At 47.7% G+C, this 15476-nt stretch overlaps 1 protein-coding gene across 4 annotated transcripts in view; it reads left to right on the forward strand.

Moving 5' to 3' along the window:
- The window catches only part of PTPN14 (protein tyrosine phosphatase non-receptor type 14), a 193289-nt gene that overhangs the window by 135061 nt on the left and 42752 nt on the right, over positions 1 to 15476 (forward strand). For all 4 annotated transcript variants that reach the window (XR_009595748.1, XM_060396203.1, XM_042229208.2 and 1 more), the window contains 3 exons: positions 8826 to 8896; positions 9846 to 9933; positions 13523 to 13611. Coding sequence is in view for 3 of the 4 variants with exons in the window: in XM_060396203.1 (XP_060252186.1) it covers positions 8826 to 8896; positions 9846 to 9933; positions 13523 to 13611 (248 nt within the window). In the remaining variant the exon portion in view is untranslated. The remainder of the gene's footprint in view (positions 1 to 8825; positions 8897 to 9845; positions 9934 to 13522; positions 13612 to 15476) is intronic.

The following is a 15476-nucleotide window of genomic DNA, read 5'->3' on the forward strand; positions in this document are numbered from 1 at the left end:
ACAGAAGGAGGAGGAGCAGAGGTGAGGTGGCAGGCGTGACTGGATAGGAGTCAGCTGGCCATCCTGATGGCCACTCAGGGGAGCGGCAGTAGAGAAACCGGAAACATCTGAGGGGTTCAAATGTGTGGGCTCCGTCCAGGGGTTCACAGACCCCACACTTTGAGAACTGCTGGATTACAGCAATGAGACTTTTTGCAGGAGGATGTCGGATGAGTGTTCTTGGCATGACATAGGAATTAGGTGTTGGTCCGTGTAGCTCAGATGGTAAAGAATCTGCCTGCAGTGCGGGAGACCCAGGTTCAATTCCCAGGTCGGGGAAGATCCCCTGGAGAAGGGAATGGCTACCCATTCCAATGTTCTTGCCTGGAGAATCCCATGGACAGAGGAGCCTGGTACAGTCCATGGGGTTGCAAAAGGCTGGACACGACTGAGCGACTATCACTACTACACTATATGATAGAAACAAAAAAACCAACACGAGATATTTTGAAAGTGCAATGGGCAGAGCTTGGCATCTAACCTACTGTGGCCTCTGAGAGAGAATTGAGTGTCTGGAGACAAAGGTATTAAGTTTTGAGAGGCTAGAAATTATCTGTGTTAGTGCATGAGAGGAATCTAAATTAGTCCCAAGTTAAAAACTTTAAAAAAATTTTTTATAGAATTCTTAAAGGTTAGTTTCAGTTTACAATTATTACAAAATCTTGGCTGTGTTCCCCATATTGTACAATACATTCTTGAGCCTGTCTTTTGTCCAGTAATCTGTACCTCCCACTCCTCCACCCCCATGTTGTTCCTCTTCCCTCCCTCAGCTGATCACCACTGGTTTGTTCTCTGTGTCTGAGTCTGCTTCCTTTTGTTATATTCAGTACTTTGCCGTATTTTTTTAGATTCCGTATATGAGTGATATCATACAGTATTTGTCTTTCTCTGTCTGACATGTTTCACTTAGTATAATACTCTCCAAAGCCATCTACATTGCTGCACATGGCACAAGTTTGTTCTTTTTATGGCTGCGTTACCTGTGTCGTGTGTGTGTGTGTGTGTGCATGCACATGTGCGCCTGCCACATCTTCTCTATCCATTCATGTGCTGATGGACGTGTGTGTGTGTGTGTGTGTGTGTGTGCGTGTACGCATGGCACATCTTCTCCAACCATTCATCTGCTCATGGACGTGTGTGTGTGTGTGTGTGTGTGTGCGCGCGCGCATGCGCTTGGCACATCTTCTCCATCCATTCATCTGCTGATGGACGTGTGTGTGTGTGTGTGTGTGCATGCACGTGTGCGCCTGCCACATCTTCTCTATCCATTCATGTGCTGATGGACGTGTGTGTGCGTGTGCGTGCATGTGCTTAGCACATCTTTTCCATCCATTCATCTGCTGACGGACGTGTGTGTGTGTGTGTGCGTGTGCATGGCACATCTTCTCCATCCATTCATCTGCTGACAGATGTGTGTGTGTGCGTGCACGTGTGTGCACTTGCCGCATCTTCTCTATCCATTCATCTGCTCATGGACGTGTGTGTGTGCGTGCGCGTGCACACGCGTGTGCTTAGCACATCTCCATCCATTCATCTGCTGATGGACGTGTGTGTGTGCGCGCGTGTGCACATGAGTGTGCTTGCCACATCTTCTCCATTCATCTGCTGATGGATGTGTGTGTGCACGCGTGCACGTGAGTGTGCTTGCCACATCTCTATCCATTCATCCGCTGATGGACGTGTGTGTGTGTGTGTGCATGCACGCACATGCGTGAGTGTGCTTGCCGCATCTTCTCTATCCATTCATCTGCTGATGGACGTGTGTGTGTGCGCGCGTGCGCACGGGTGTGCTTGCCACATCTCCATTCATCTGCTGATGGACGTGTGTGTGTGTGCGCGTGCGTGCGTGCGTGTGAGTGTGCTTGCCACATCTCCATTCATCTGCTGATGGATGTGTGTGTGTGTGCGCGTGCATGCGTGCGTGTGAGTGTGCTTGCCACATCTCCATTCATCTGCTGATGGACGTGTGTGTGTGTGTGCACGTGCGTGCGTGCGTGTGAGTGTGCTTGCCACATCTTCTCTATCCATTCCTCTGCTGATGGACGTGTGTGCGTGCATGCGTGCACACATGCGTGAGTGTGCTTGCCACATCTTCTCTGTCCATTCCTCTGCTGATGGACCTGTGTGTGCACGCACGCACGTGAATGTGCTTGCCACATCTCTATCCATTCATCTGCTGATGGACATGTGTGTGTGTGCACATACATGTGCATGAGTGTGCTTGCCACATCCTCTCTATCCGTTCATGTGCTGATGGACGTGTGTGTGTGTGCGCATGTGCACACATGAGTGTGCTTGCCACATCTTCTCCATTCATCTGCTGATGGACGTGTGTGTGTGCGCGCGCGCACGTGAGTGTGCTTGCCACATCTCTATCCATTCATCTGCTGATGGACGTGTGTGTGTGCGCATGTGTGCGCGTGAGTGTGCTTGCCACATCCTCTCTATCCATTCATCTGCTGATGGACGTGTGTGTGTGCACATGTGTGCGCGTGAGTGTGCTTGCCGCATCTTCTCTATCCATTCATCTGCTGATGGACGTGTGTGTGTGCGCATGTGTGCGCGTGAGTGTGCTTGCCACATCCTCTCTATCCATTCATCTGCTGATGGACGTGTGTGTGCGCATGTGTGCACGTGAGTGTGCTTGCCGCATCTCTATCCATTCATGTGCTGATGGACGTGTGTGTGTGCACATGTGTGCGCATGAGTGTGCTTGCCACATCTTCTCCATTCATCTGCTGATGGACGTGTGTGTGTGTGCATGCACGCATGCACGTGAGTGTGCTTGCCGCATCTTCTCTGTCCATTCATCTGCTGATGGACGTGTGTGTGTGCGCATGTGTGCGCGTGAGTGTGCTTGCCGCATCTTCTCTATCCAGTCATCTGCTGATGGACGCGTGTGTGTGCGCGCGTGTGCCTGCCGCGTCTTCTCTGTACATTCATGTGCTGATGGATGTGTGTGTGTGCACGTGCATGTGCTTGGCACATCTCTATCCATTCATCTGCTGACGGGCGTCTAGGTTGTTTCTGTAGATTGTCAGGGGCTTCTTCCCTGGTGGCTCAGGCACCAAAGAATCCACCTGCAAAGCGGGAGACCTGGATTCGATCCCTAGGTTGGGAAGATCCCCTGGAGGAGGGCACGGCAAGCCACTTCAGTATTCTTGCCTGGAGAATCCTCATGGATGGAGGAGCCGTGGTGAGTCCATGGCAAAGAGTCGAACACAACTGAGCGGCTGAGCAGAGCACACAGTTTGTCAGCTGTAAATATTGCTGCTGTGGACTTTTCGGTGCATGTATCTTTTAGAATTAGTGTTTTTGTTTTTTCCAAGTACATACCCAGGAGTGGAATGGCTGGGTCATGTAGTGGTTTTTTTTAATGTCTTGAGGAAGCTCTACACCGTTTCCTGCAGTGGCTACGGAAGTTTGCATTCCCGCCTACAGTATACAAGGGTTCTCTTTTCTCTAAATTCATCTGAACCTTAACCTTAGTCTTCTGAATTAGGGAAATACTGCAAGATCTCTAACTTTTTATGAGTAGCTCTGTCTTTAGTCTTATTCCAAGATAAGAGCAGTATTATCTGCTGGACCTGCTGTTTTTGGTACCTTATTAATTCCACTGATTAAATCAACCTCTGTTCAAAGAGATTTGCAGATCACTTAGCAGAGAAGTTCTGCATGAGACTTGGTGTCCATGTCTCTGACATCTCAGAAGTTCACCTCAAAAGTCAGGATATTTTCCTGTGTGCGTGGTGGAAGGAAAAATGAAGCTCATTCCTCAGAATTTTAGAGTGTGCGTGGTTGTGTCAAATGAAGGTGATGAACTTGATCATTTTCTACAATTTCTTTCCTTTTTCTTTACCTTTCTCTCATTAAAGATCTCTGCCACATAGCCTTTAGGCAGAGGCCAGGAGAATATTCAGAGTTGATTTCCAGCATGAGATGTGTGCATTTGTGGATGGTAAAATGCTTTGACAGGTTTAAGTGCTGTGAAGCAGTAAAGGAGTTAGTTTGTACATATCATATCTTTTTCAGAATAAAACCTATCTCCACTTGTCTCTAAGCAGATTGGATATTAAAATAGCCCAGACCTCATTCAGTTTCATTATGGACAGACAGATATTGGTGGTGGTGTTCTTGGGTCGAAAACTTCCCCTTTTGGGATAGTAGCTACTAGTGATGGGTGCCTATTTACAGTCAGATTGAAATGAATTAACCTTAAATAAAATTTTAAATTTAGTTCCTCAGTTGCATAAGATACATTTTAAAAAATGCTCAATAGCCACCTGTGGCTCATGGCTACTGTCTGGAACATTTCCATTGTTCCAGAAAGTCCTGTTGGGCACTGTTGAGGATGAAGTGGCAGAAGCTGATGTCGGCCTGTATGTGTGAATCGTGCATATTCCTTGGCTTTTGTCATCAGTCATGTATCTTCTAGGGCTTCCCTGGTAGCTCAGCTGGGAAAGAATCTGCCTGCAATGCAGGAGACCCTGGTTCGATTCCTGGGTCAGGAAGATCCCCTGGAGAAGGGATAGGCTACCCACTGTAGTATTCTTGGGTTTCCCTGGTAGCTCAGAGGGTAAAGAATCCCCTTGCAGTGTGGGAGATCTGGGTTCAGCCCCTGGGTTGGGAAGATCCCCTGGAGGGAGGGCATGGCAACCCACGCCAGTAATTGTGTCTGGAAAATCCCATGGACAGAGAAGCCTGGTGGGCTACAGTCCATGGGATGGCCAAGAGTCAGGCACAGCTGAGCGATTAAGCACAGCACAGCGCGTGTCTTTCCTTCCACCACACCCCCCACCCCTGTTGTATTCTGGATGCACTGTGGCCCGTGGTCAGGCGGTCTAGAGTGTATTCTGGATGCACTGTGGCCCATGGTCAGGCGGTCTAGAATATAGGGGTTAAGTGTTCAGTGCCTGTACCCTGGCTGTGCCATTTACTGGCTGGACAAACTTGGGCACGTTATTTAGCCAAAGACTCCATTTTCTCATGTAAAAATGAGGATGACAAGCCTGATCTGATTGTGAGGATAAAAGGAGAGAATGCATGATGTGAAGTGCTTCGTTTGGCACACGGTAAATTCTCAGTATGTTTATTCATTCATCACTGTCGTCGTCATTCATGTTATCATCATCATCAGCGTATTTTTCTGTCTCAGGCAAGCACAGGATGCTGAAGTGCGTGTTTTCTAGGCATGAATACTCTGTGCTATTTGAAATGTGAGCAGACAGAGGACAAGCAGAGGGTATCAGTGATCACTCAGCAGCTTTGTGTAGTTCAGACTCTACTCAGTACTCCATAATGGCCTATGTGGGAAAAGAATGTAAAAATGAGTGGATATATGTATATATGCAACTCAGGGGACCCAGGTTCAATCCCTGGGTGGAGAAGATCCCCTGGAGAAGGAAATGGCAACCCACTCCAGTACTCTTGCCTGGAAGATCCCATGGATGGAGGAGCCTGGTGGGCTGCAGTCCATGGAGTTGCAAAGAGCTGACACGAATGAGTGGCTAAACAGCAGCAATAACAAAATGTAAGGAAGACAGTAGGCAGATTCTGGTAAGGGCTACGGGAGAGACACACAGGGCCGAAGATATAGCTCCAGAATGGGCAAGGCTTCTGTCCTGCTGGGGCAAACATGGAAGCCTTGTCCAGGGAGTGGTAGGTGTAATGGACCTCAAAGACGTCAGGGTGAGATGTGAAAGCAGTTTGTGTTGGGAATAGTTGGCCTGAGGTTACAAACTCTTGGGAGAAGAGGTCTGAAGGGACGTCTGGGTCGCCCTGAAGCGCGGTCTGAATGCCAGGCCCAGGTGGTGACCTGATTGAGCAGGCGGTGGGGAGCCATGGCAGGTTGTACACTTTCTGCTGGGTTCCACTAGTGCTTTCAAAGGGAAGAATGCATTCCTTTGGTGGGGGAGGGAACCAGGGATGAATGGCTGTGTTTGATCTCATAAAGCCACTGAAATTTGTCAAATGGCATTTCTGCGGCTGAGCAAAAGAACAAAGTTAAGTACACAGGGCGCTCCCCAGGTGTGCAGCTGTGTGCAGGCTCGTTCCCCCCCATTTTTCATCCCAGCTCAGCCGCTCTGGCCCGGCCCAGTGGCGGGGCCGCATGCCTCAGGGAGGCCTGGACGCAGATGGAGCTGGTAGGGTTGAGTACAATAGTGGAGGGTCCCTTTGGACTTTTTCTTCTTTCAGAGAATCGGAGACAGCGGTTTACTAGAGCACTCTTTGATCTTCACTTAGCTTTATTTTATCCTATTGTGCCACGCCTTTTATTGGCTTTTCAAAATTAATATCGAGCTATCCCTGGTCCTCGGTAGCCAGATGTATACCCAGAGCTAGATTTCTAAGCCATGTAGCATCTTTGTGATCCCACAGCGTAAAACTGAAAACGTCAAGCTTTATTTCCTAACATGGACTTGAGTTGCTTCAAGTGGGTGGCTAAACAGACAACAGCAAATGAAACAGCTCACCTATGAAAAATAAGAGCTGCCAGTAATTCCCTCAGTCTTCTCTAAGGTGTCTCAGGACCATCTGCAGAGCTCTAAGAATTTTGCAGAGCTCTAGCATTTTGCAACTTTAAAAACATTCTGATTTTTTTTTCTTTTTTTTTTTTTTTTACAATTTCATCATTTGAGATGGGATGTTTCTTACAGTTTTGAGATGTACCTTCTTGGGGATAGTGTTTCATGAAAAGTGGCTGGAGTGGAGGTAATCTTTATGTACATGATGTTTTACAACCAAGGGAATGAGGCATTTTGGATGGTTTGAAAGCATCAGCCTTCACCGCCTCACACCCCGCCCCTACCCCCAAGTGGCTGTGATGAGCCTCGGAGGGCCTCCCTGGGACACACAGCTCACACAGCCCTCCACTGGGGCTCAGAGGAGGATAGAACTTCCCAGGTTGCTGCCTAGGAAGGGCAGAGACAGCAGGGTTCCGGGCTGGAGCCACCCACAGGATAAGCTTTAGAATCACCATGCCAGTCAGTGTCTCAGGAACCGACTGGTCTCCCCGTCTTGGATTTATGCCTCCAGACTCCATCTCACTTTCCCAGTAGGTGTTTAACAAGCTCTGTAAATACTCACACTGTCCTAGAAGGGGAGTTGAGAAGCCCTGTGTCCAGTTGACTCTACTCCCAAAGGAGCTGGCACAACACTGGTCCAGGGGCCTGGGGTTTATCTGGTTGAGACGCCAGCTGGTTAGCTCCCCAGCTGTTATCTTCCGGAGCTCCCTTGAGGTAGTTTAGCTATCATGGCCTCTTTTGCTCCCAAGGCCCTGCCAAGTAGCCTCTGAATGAGCCTGCTTTGCCTAAAGTGGCTCTGAATTAGTTTGCTGGGATTGAGCCAGTGGATAAGAAGGTCAGGCACTGTCCCTTCCTGGGCTCAATTTTTGAGGAAATGATGGCCTGGAAACTCATTTGCCTGTATATCCTCACATTTCTGTTAAAAATGCATAGGCACTTACAAAGCGTTTTTTTTTTTTTTTTTTTTGCCATGTCAGGTGGCATGCAGGATCGTAGTTCTCCAAGTAGGGGTCAGACCCGCGCCCCCTGCATTGGGAGTGTGGAGTCTGAACCATTGGACTACCAGGGAGGTCCCTTACAAAGCGTTTTAAATAAAAGTCTGAGAGGCAGGCAGATAGGGAAGAAGAAGCAAAATGAAAAAGAGCTATTCTTAGGCCCTCCAGAGTTTAAGTGGCAACCCCAAATATGCCTTGGAGTAGCCTAAGTTATAATGCAGAGCCCTGTTACAAAAGTGAACACGAACCTCTGTTCTAAAAATGACAACCTTTAATTCAAAGGAATAAAAGGAGCAAAACAGAAAGACAGACATAGACGTAGAGAACACGTATATGGACACCAAGCAGGGAGAAGGGGGTGGGATGAATTGGGAGATTGGGATTAACATATACACACTACAGTGTATAAAGCAGGTAACTAGCGAGAATCTGCTGCATAGCACAGGGACCTCTGCTCATGCTCAGTGGTGACCTCAGTGGGATGAAAATCCAAACAAGAGGGGGCATCTGTATGCTGCTGCTGCTGCTGCGAAGTCGCTTTAGTTGTGTCCGATTCTGTGAGACCCCATAGGCCACCCGTCTGTCTCCCACAGCCCACCAGTCTCCACCGTCCCTGGGGTTCTCCAGGCAAGAACACTGGAGTGGGTTGCCATTTCCTCCTCCAGTGCATGAAAGTGAAAAGTGAAAGTGAAGTCAGTCAGTCGTGTCCAGCTCGTAGCGACCCCATGGACTGCAGCCTACCAGGCTCCTCCATCCATGGGATTTTCCAAGCAAGAGTCCTGGAGTGGGATGCCATTGCCTTCTCCAAGGTATCTGTATACTTAAAGCTGATTTGGGTTTCCATAGTAGCTCAGATAGTAAAGAATCTGCTTGCAATGCAGGAGACCCAGGTTCGATCCCTGGGTTGGTAAGATCCCCTGGAGAAGGGAATGGCTACCCATTCCAATATTCTTGCCTGGGAAACCCTATGGACAGAGGAGCCTGGCGGGCTGCAGTCCATGGACCACCAAGAGTCAGACATGACTGAGTGACTACCACTTTAACACTTTAAAGCTGATCTGCTTTGCTGTCCAGTAGAAACTAACACAACATTGTAAGGCCACTCTACTCCAGTAAAAAATTAACTTTAAAAGAAAAAGGAATTGCAGAGGAGTAAAGGGAGGTTGAGGAAGTGAGGCGGGTCAGGGATATCTTTTAGAAAAAAGGAGCGTGTTCAAGGCTTACGAGCAAAATTGCTAGGGACCTGAACTGCTTTCCATTTTGACAGGACTTGGCCCTGGAAGAAGCTGTTCTGGAGGAACTGACGCAGAAGGTGGCCCAGGAGCGCAAAGCCCACAGGTGAGGCAGGGCTGCCCGCTGTCCTGTCTGAGACAGGAGGTGGTGGCCCCCAGCCCGCAGCCTGCGGCTTGAGTCCGCGCAGTTCTGTTCCTTGTAGCAAGTGACTCAGCTCTGTTCTGAGAGTGCATGCAGACTGGAAAACTGTGCTCCCTGCCCCTACTCCCCTTTCTTTTTTTTCTCTTCCTTTTTTTTTCCTTTCTCCCCCCGCCATCCCCCCTTTCCCCTGTTCTTTGACACCGGTAGACCCACGCTGATGTGGAGCTGTTGGCCAGAGGACTTCCTCTCTGTGACCTTCCTAAAACTCTGCTGCTGGACTTGGGAAGCCTGGGGCTGCCTGTGCTGAGTGTAGACCTCAAGAGCTACTTAGGGTGGGAAAGTCAAGGTCAGGGAGAAAAATGGAGAGATTCAGGTCGTCACTGAGAGCTTGCTCAGGGCTGCTTGGAGCTCTTTGGGATGAATAGAAAATAAACAGCTTCCCTTCCAACTAAACCACCACCACTTCCAACCTCAGAGGATGTGTGCAGCGGTCCTGGACTCTTTTAACTTGGTTGCTTGGCTCCCAAATTGTCATCCTCATAATCTTTTTCCTTTCTTCCTTCTTTTTTTCTTAACAGTGGAGATATTTTTCCCAGGTTGGAGAAAAATATTTTTTTCAACCCCCCTCCAATGGTCAGCATTATTCACCAGGACTTCTGGATAATCCATGTTCATAGGGCTGGGGCTCTCAATTAAATGCTTTGCCTTCCTCTTATTATTCCCTGTTGAGTGAAAGATTACTGGGGGAAATGTTAATGAATTACTTAGCAATGCACCGTGCCCACAGTTGGGTGATGATGGCTTTTCTCAGAACTAAAGCCACGGTTCTGGAATTTGCCACCAGGAGGGTCGGGCCTTCCACTGATTTTATTGCCCTTAACCGTTTCCTCCTTTGATGCTCTTTTGGTTTTAGTGGAATCCTGCCAGCAGAAGCCGAGCTTATGTACATCAACGAGGTGGAACGTTTGGATGGATTTGGACAGGAGATCTTCCCTGTGAAGGTAGCATTCCCTGTCCTTGCTTCAGCTGTCTCAGAACAGCACAGGCATTTGGAAAACCAGTGTTGCTTGAGAGCAGAGAACCAGAAGGCTTGGCTTTCTCATTTCTACGTGGCATTAGTTAGCAAGTCCAATATACTTTAGTGAAAGCAAACCCTTTTCTGTTAATGGAGAGATTTTTGAAGCTTTCCACAGTTCTCAGCAGACTATCTCAATTGTAAGACAGTGTTCTGAGTGAGTACCAACACCAGCCCATCTGGTGCTGAGAAGTTATCAAGGTCACAGCCAACGTTACAGCAGGACACGTAGCAAACGTCGCGTGTGCCTTAATACGGACCCTCCCTGGCAGTTTTCCTCCCCAGCCTTTTATTTTCTCTTCTTGGGGCTAATGCAGGGATAACTGTTTGTGAGGAAGAATGAAACATTTCCTGGATACAATCATACTTTATTTCTCTGGCTCTAGAGAGACTCTGTTGTGGATTTCCAGCCCCTTTGGTGTTTTCTGGAAAGTATGTGTAGGAAATGGTTATAAGCACATCCCACCCTTTGCAGCAGATTCACCTCCTGAAGTGAGGGTGTGGTGGTGGGGTCATGGTGCAAGATCATCTATACAGCAGAGTCCATCATCCAAACTCATTTTCCTCTCTCTGCTGACCCACTTTACCAAAGACGGAGTTTTATCAGAAACCTAAAGCAACTGGCACATTTCAGCAATTTGGGAGACGCCTGCAATTTCAGCGTAAACATTTCACTCCAAACTGGCTCCATTGGCTGTTTTATAAGCGTTCTGTTCCCCCTCCGTTGCACGTTTGCAATTTGCCTTAATGAGAACTGCCCATGTGTATCAAGTAGAATCGAGCAGGGTGGCCGCAGCTTGCAAAAAAGGCTAAATGACTCTTTTTTAGATTTGTTTAATTTTCTTTTGCTTCTCTAATAGCTGCCCTTCATAGGGTTGTAATCCATTTTCCTTGCAATAATGCCTTATGAAGCCATCTGCATCCCACTTACATTTCAGCAGCCCATATATAGTCATGATATTTTGGAAAATCAGAGTAAACTTTTCTCCACTTCTAGAAAACCGACTTCTCGGGCCCTGGAAGTTGGAGGTTTGGTCGTGGGGGTCATTTGCTTGCGTGGTTTTTAGTCATTCTGAACTGTGGGAAACAGAGGCAGTGGAGACGGCGTTAAAATCTGCTGTGCTGGGTTCGGATGCATTTTTGAGTCTGTCCTTTAGTGGGAAAAGTACAGGGAGCTACCAGAGCTACTCCGAGTGGGCAGACAGGCTCGGCTGACTCACAGCCCGTGGGCGTAACTCCACTGGGCTGCTGCCTTTTTTCCTCCCCCACCGCATATCTGTTCATGACTCAGGTGACCACCTACAGACCACATGATTCCTGGTGGCCCAAGGATGAGGGGCAGGGTGGTGGTACCCATGAGGGCTGTGATCGAGCTGGCTGTAAGTGAAAAAGCACCTAGGGCAGCCTGCCCATGGTGACAGAGTCCCTCTGGGCTGGTTGGGTCCTTCTTGACCAAGGAAGGTTTCAAACATATGTTATGGATATGTCCCAGGGAGGACCATTTAAGTTTAGTGTGGGGTTTTTTCCCCCCATAAGTGATTTCTCAAAAAATTTTTCAAGATTGGGGAGCAGGAATACCAGTGCATTTCCTGATAGGTCTTCCCTTGCCCTCCACAAACACGGGTGTCTGCAGCCTCCGTGGGCTCCTGTACTGTCGGAGCAGGTGGGCATGGAGGGAGGGAGCTTCTGGAATAGGTCACACAGGGTCTGGAGCCTCAGTCCTAGCTGCGTGTGCTGTTCTAACAGGGGTCTGGCCTGTGTTTTTTCATTGTCCCACGCTGATGGCCTGCTCCTCCCACGTCCCCCTGCATCCTCCTCGACCTCTGCACCCACCTCCTGGCAGCGTCCCCAGGGAAGTCTTTCCACCGAATTTTCCTTTTTCTTCCCATCTCTACTTTGCCTGTCTTCTTTTCCCGCATAGATTCTTTTTTTTTTTTATCATGTAACTTACCTTTTAACCTCTTGTAATTACTGAGGCCCTCTCCCTACTCCCTAGTTCTTTCTCGCTCAGCTTTTGCCACCAGCAGTTGTCTTTCCCTTTCTCTCTCTCTGTGAGAAGAGTCCTATGTTAATGGAAAGTTTTGGGGAGGCGGGTTGAGGAGAGGTCCTTGAGAAGGGGGTCTTTGTGTCTTAGATGGGTATTCTGAGGAAGGTAGGGGTTTATTTTTTCTTTCTTGGGCTGAGTTGGACGTGTCTCTCCCCTCATTCCACAAAGAGGATGCCTCCCACGTGAAAGCAGGGGACTAGGTGACAGTTTGCTCACTTGATGCTGAGTCCTGCTCCTGCTCTGCTCTCAAGAACACTGGAAGCTGGGTTATGCTTTCCCAGGCAGGAGGTTGGAGGCACCTGAGTGGACCAACAGACAGGACTGAAGACAAGACCCCTGGCCTCTCCCAGACAGGGCCCAGCGGATTGCCCAGCAGTGAAGCTTACAGTCCATGTGCCCGTCCTGTGCTCACAAGGGTCCCAGCCAGTGTTTAGCCTCCCACTCTGGAGTGTGAATACATACCCAATCATACACCCCCCCAGGGTTGCCCCAATAGGAAAAACAGAGCAATGAGAATGAAGCATCCCGAAAGAGGCAGAGATTCTGCAGGGTGAAGGATTCCACCATCCCTCACACTGTGAGCTTCAGGGATTTTACATATATATGTATAGGTATTTATATATATATTATGTATTACCTCATTGAAGGAATAGATTGCTTTTAAAAGAGAACATTTAGAAAATAAAAACTCAGAAATTTACAATACGATATCGGAATAGTAAACTTAATGGATAGGTTAGAAGAGAAAGAAAAATTTCACCCCAAAACCCAAAGTTATAGAACGTGGGCGACAGGAGATAAAATTGGAGGGCCAGCCCAGATGTTCAGCATCTGAATAATGGGAGTTCTGAAAAGAGTGAACGGGGGAAACAGAAGGTAGTAATTTGAGAAAATATCCCAGAACTGAGGAACACGAGGTTCTAAATTGGAAGGCCAAGCATGGTGGATGCAAAAAGACACACTCTAGGGCTTTAAATGGTAGAAGCGGATGCCTTTAAAGGAGGGGAAATGGTGGGGCTGGGTCTGCTGCTGGCTGCTTTAAACAAGATCTAAAGAATATTAGATTCTTCAAATTATGTGCCTGTGTAATTGCACATATACAGTATGGATGTATAATCAAAATGTATGCGTATGCAATTTTGATTTTAAAAAACCGCAAATACTAGGGTTAAAAAAGATTTCAACAGATGCACATGAAAGAGATCTTAACTGCCAGCCAATCTGAGAAAAATCCTAAAATTCTTTCTTAAACAGGAAATGTGACAAGTTGAAATAAAAGAAGAAAACCTATCTGTGTAGTCTCTTAGGAGGTGCAGCGGTGTGCCTGCCTTCAGATCGCCTTGTTGCCCCGACGCTGTCTGTGACTCATTCCCCGCGTGGGCGAGAGACGGGGTGTGGTCCCCAAGGGGAGGCTGCCCGACCGCTGGGATGTTTTTCATCACGACGATCTCTTGTTGATCTTGTGCAGGACAATCATGGAAACAGTGTGCACCTGGGCATTTTCTTTATGGGGATTTTCGTGAGGAACAGAATTGGAAGACAAGCAGTAATCTACAGGTAGTCTGATTTGTCTCCTTTTTCCTTTTTTCCCTGGAGGTGCTCTCACAAACCGCATGGAGTATGAAAGTTATACGGATGAGTTAAGAGCCAGACCGTGGATAAGAGTTGATCAGCCCCCTCTGCAGGGTTTAAGTGGTTATGAAGAAATTCCTCTCACTTTCCCTGGGGGTTTGTTTGGGGGCGGGGGATGGAGAATGCTCTTTCTTCCCACTGACTCCAAGAAGTGCATAGTTGAACCCCCACTGAGCCAGAAGCGTGGAACCAAATTCTGTGAGTCTGGTTAGAAATGGGCTCTTTAGGCTTGAGGCTCCTGCAGGATCACCTTTGCCCAGATTACCCATGACCAGTCATTACCCATGACCAGTCATTAAATCCAACCTGGCTTCCATCCATTGCCCAGCGTGCCCTTTGCCTAATGCTATGTGCTATAAAGGCGCAAACTAATTTTTCTATTAAAGAAAGAGGGCTCTTTGTGAAAGTGTGTTTTGAAAAATCAATATTTGTTATCATTAATGAAAAGACCTTGGTCCTTTTTTATTACTTTGATCCTTCAGCTTTCTTTTCCATTTAACAGGAGTGGAAACAGCATAGGGAAGTGACAGGGTGTCCCCTGCATTACAGGTCCATGAGCTTGCCTTGTATTGATGCCCACAGGTCCCATGCTAGTGTCAAAATCCAAAAAACTGCATGCTTGCTTTAATTTATGAGGGCAGTGTGGCCTATTATTTACAGGAAAAGCAGCTTTCCTGCGTGTGCATCTGATAGGTAGAGCTGCATGTCCTAGGAAGATCAAAGATGGCTCTTAGAGGTAGAGCATGGTCCACCTTCTGGACGTATATTCTTGGCCAGCCGTGTACTTGTTGGATCATCAGTTATTGCAGGTCATTTTGAGAAAGTTTTCCCATTAAAAGCTTCCTAATTGGCTTTTGTTTTCCTAGGTCCCCACCCTGCCATTATTTTTGCCCATTTGTTTTCTTTTGCTCTTTGAATAGAGACATTATTGAAGGAGAGTGGAGAGAGAGTGCGTTGGGGCTACAAAATAAGCTTTTTGATTTTTGGACATGTTTTTGACTTTGGGACATGTTGCAGGACTCACATACCTGCAACGAATTGAGCAAAATATATAAATATGGGCAGAGTCGGAGCTATACATCTCTATGCCCAGGTAAAGCTACCCAGGCCTTTTGTCCCACACAGTTCTCTGTGGCTAAATCAGTGCTTGAGTCCAGAGAAGAGAAGCAGATAGATTTTGCATTCTGGGGCTCTGGATTAAAAGAAAAGAGCAGTTTGAAAGTTCACTGACCATAGTAGGCCCCTCACAGGCTTTGTTCAGTTTCCCTGGGAACTGCTTCCAGCCCACTTCCTTTAGCATGTGCCTTGATAACCCTTATAAGATGTGAATTTACTGCTACTATAGTGTCCTGTTAACTGTGCCACTAAAGGTGAAGTCATATGGTGGCGTGAGGAGTGGATCCAGAATTTTGGCCATTGATTTGAGGGAATGGAGCCAGAGAATATCAAATATCTTTTCTCTTTCAAGACCCTCAGTAAGGAGCATGTAGCTGTGAGGCCATGTAGATGTGATCTTATGGAACTATTAGCAGACAGCTTGCAGAGTACCTGTAGATGTATATAAACACAGATGACATTGGTGTAATAGAAGGGTGATTGGAGGAAAACCTAAAGGGGATTGATAGAACTCATGCTGATAAGGAAGGTTGCTGCTGCTGCTGCTGTTAAGTTGCTTCAGTCATGTCCAACTCTGTGCGACCCCAGAGACGGCAGCCCACTGGGCTCCCTTGTCCCTGGGATTCTCCAGGCAAGAACACTGGAGGGGGTTGCCATTTCCTTCTCCAATGCAT

Source organism: Ovis aries, chromosome 12, assembly GCF_016772045.2.
Source record: "Ovis aries strain OAR_USU_Benz2616 breed Rambouillet chromosome 12, ARS-UI_Ramb_v3.0, whole genome shotgun sequence".
Taxonomy (NCBI): Eukaryota; Metazoa; Chordata; class Mammalia; order Artiodactyla; family Bovidae; genus Ovis; species Ovis aries.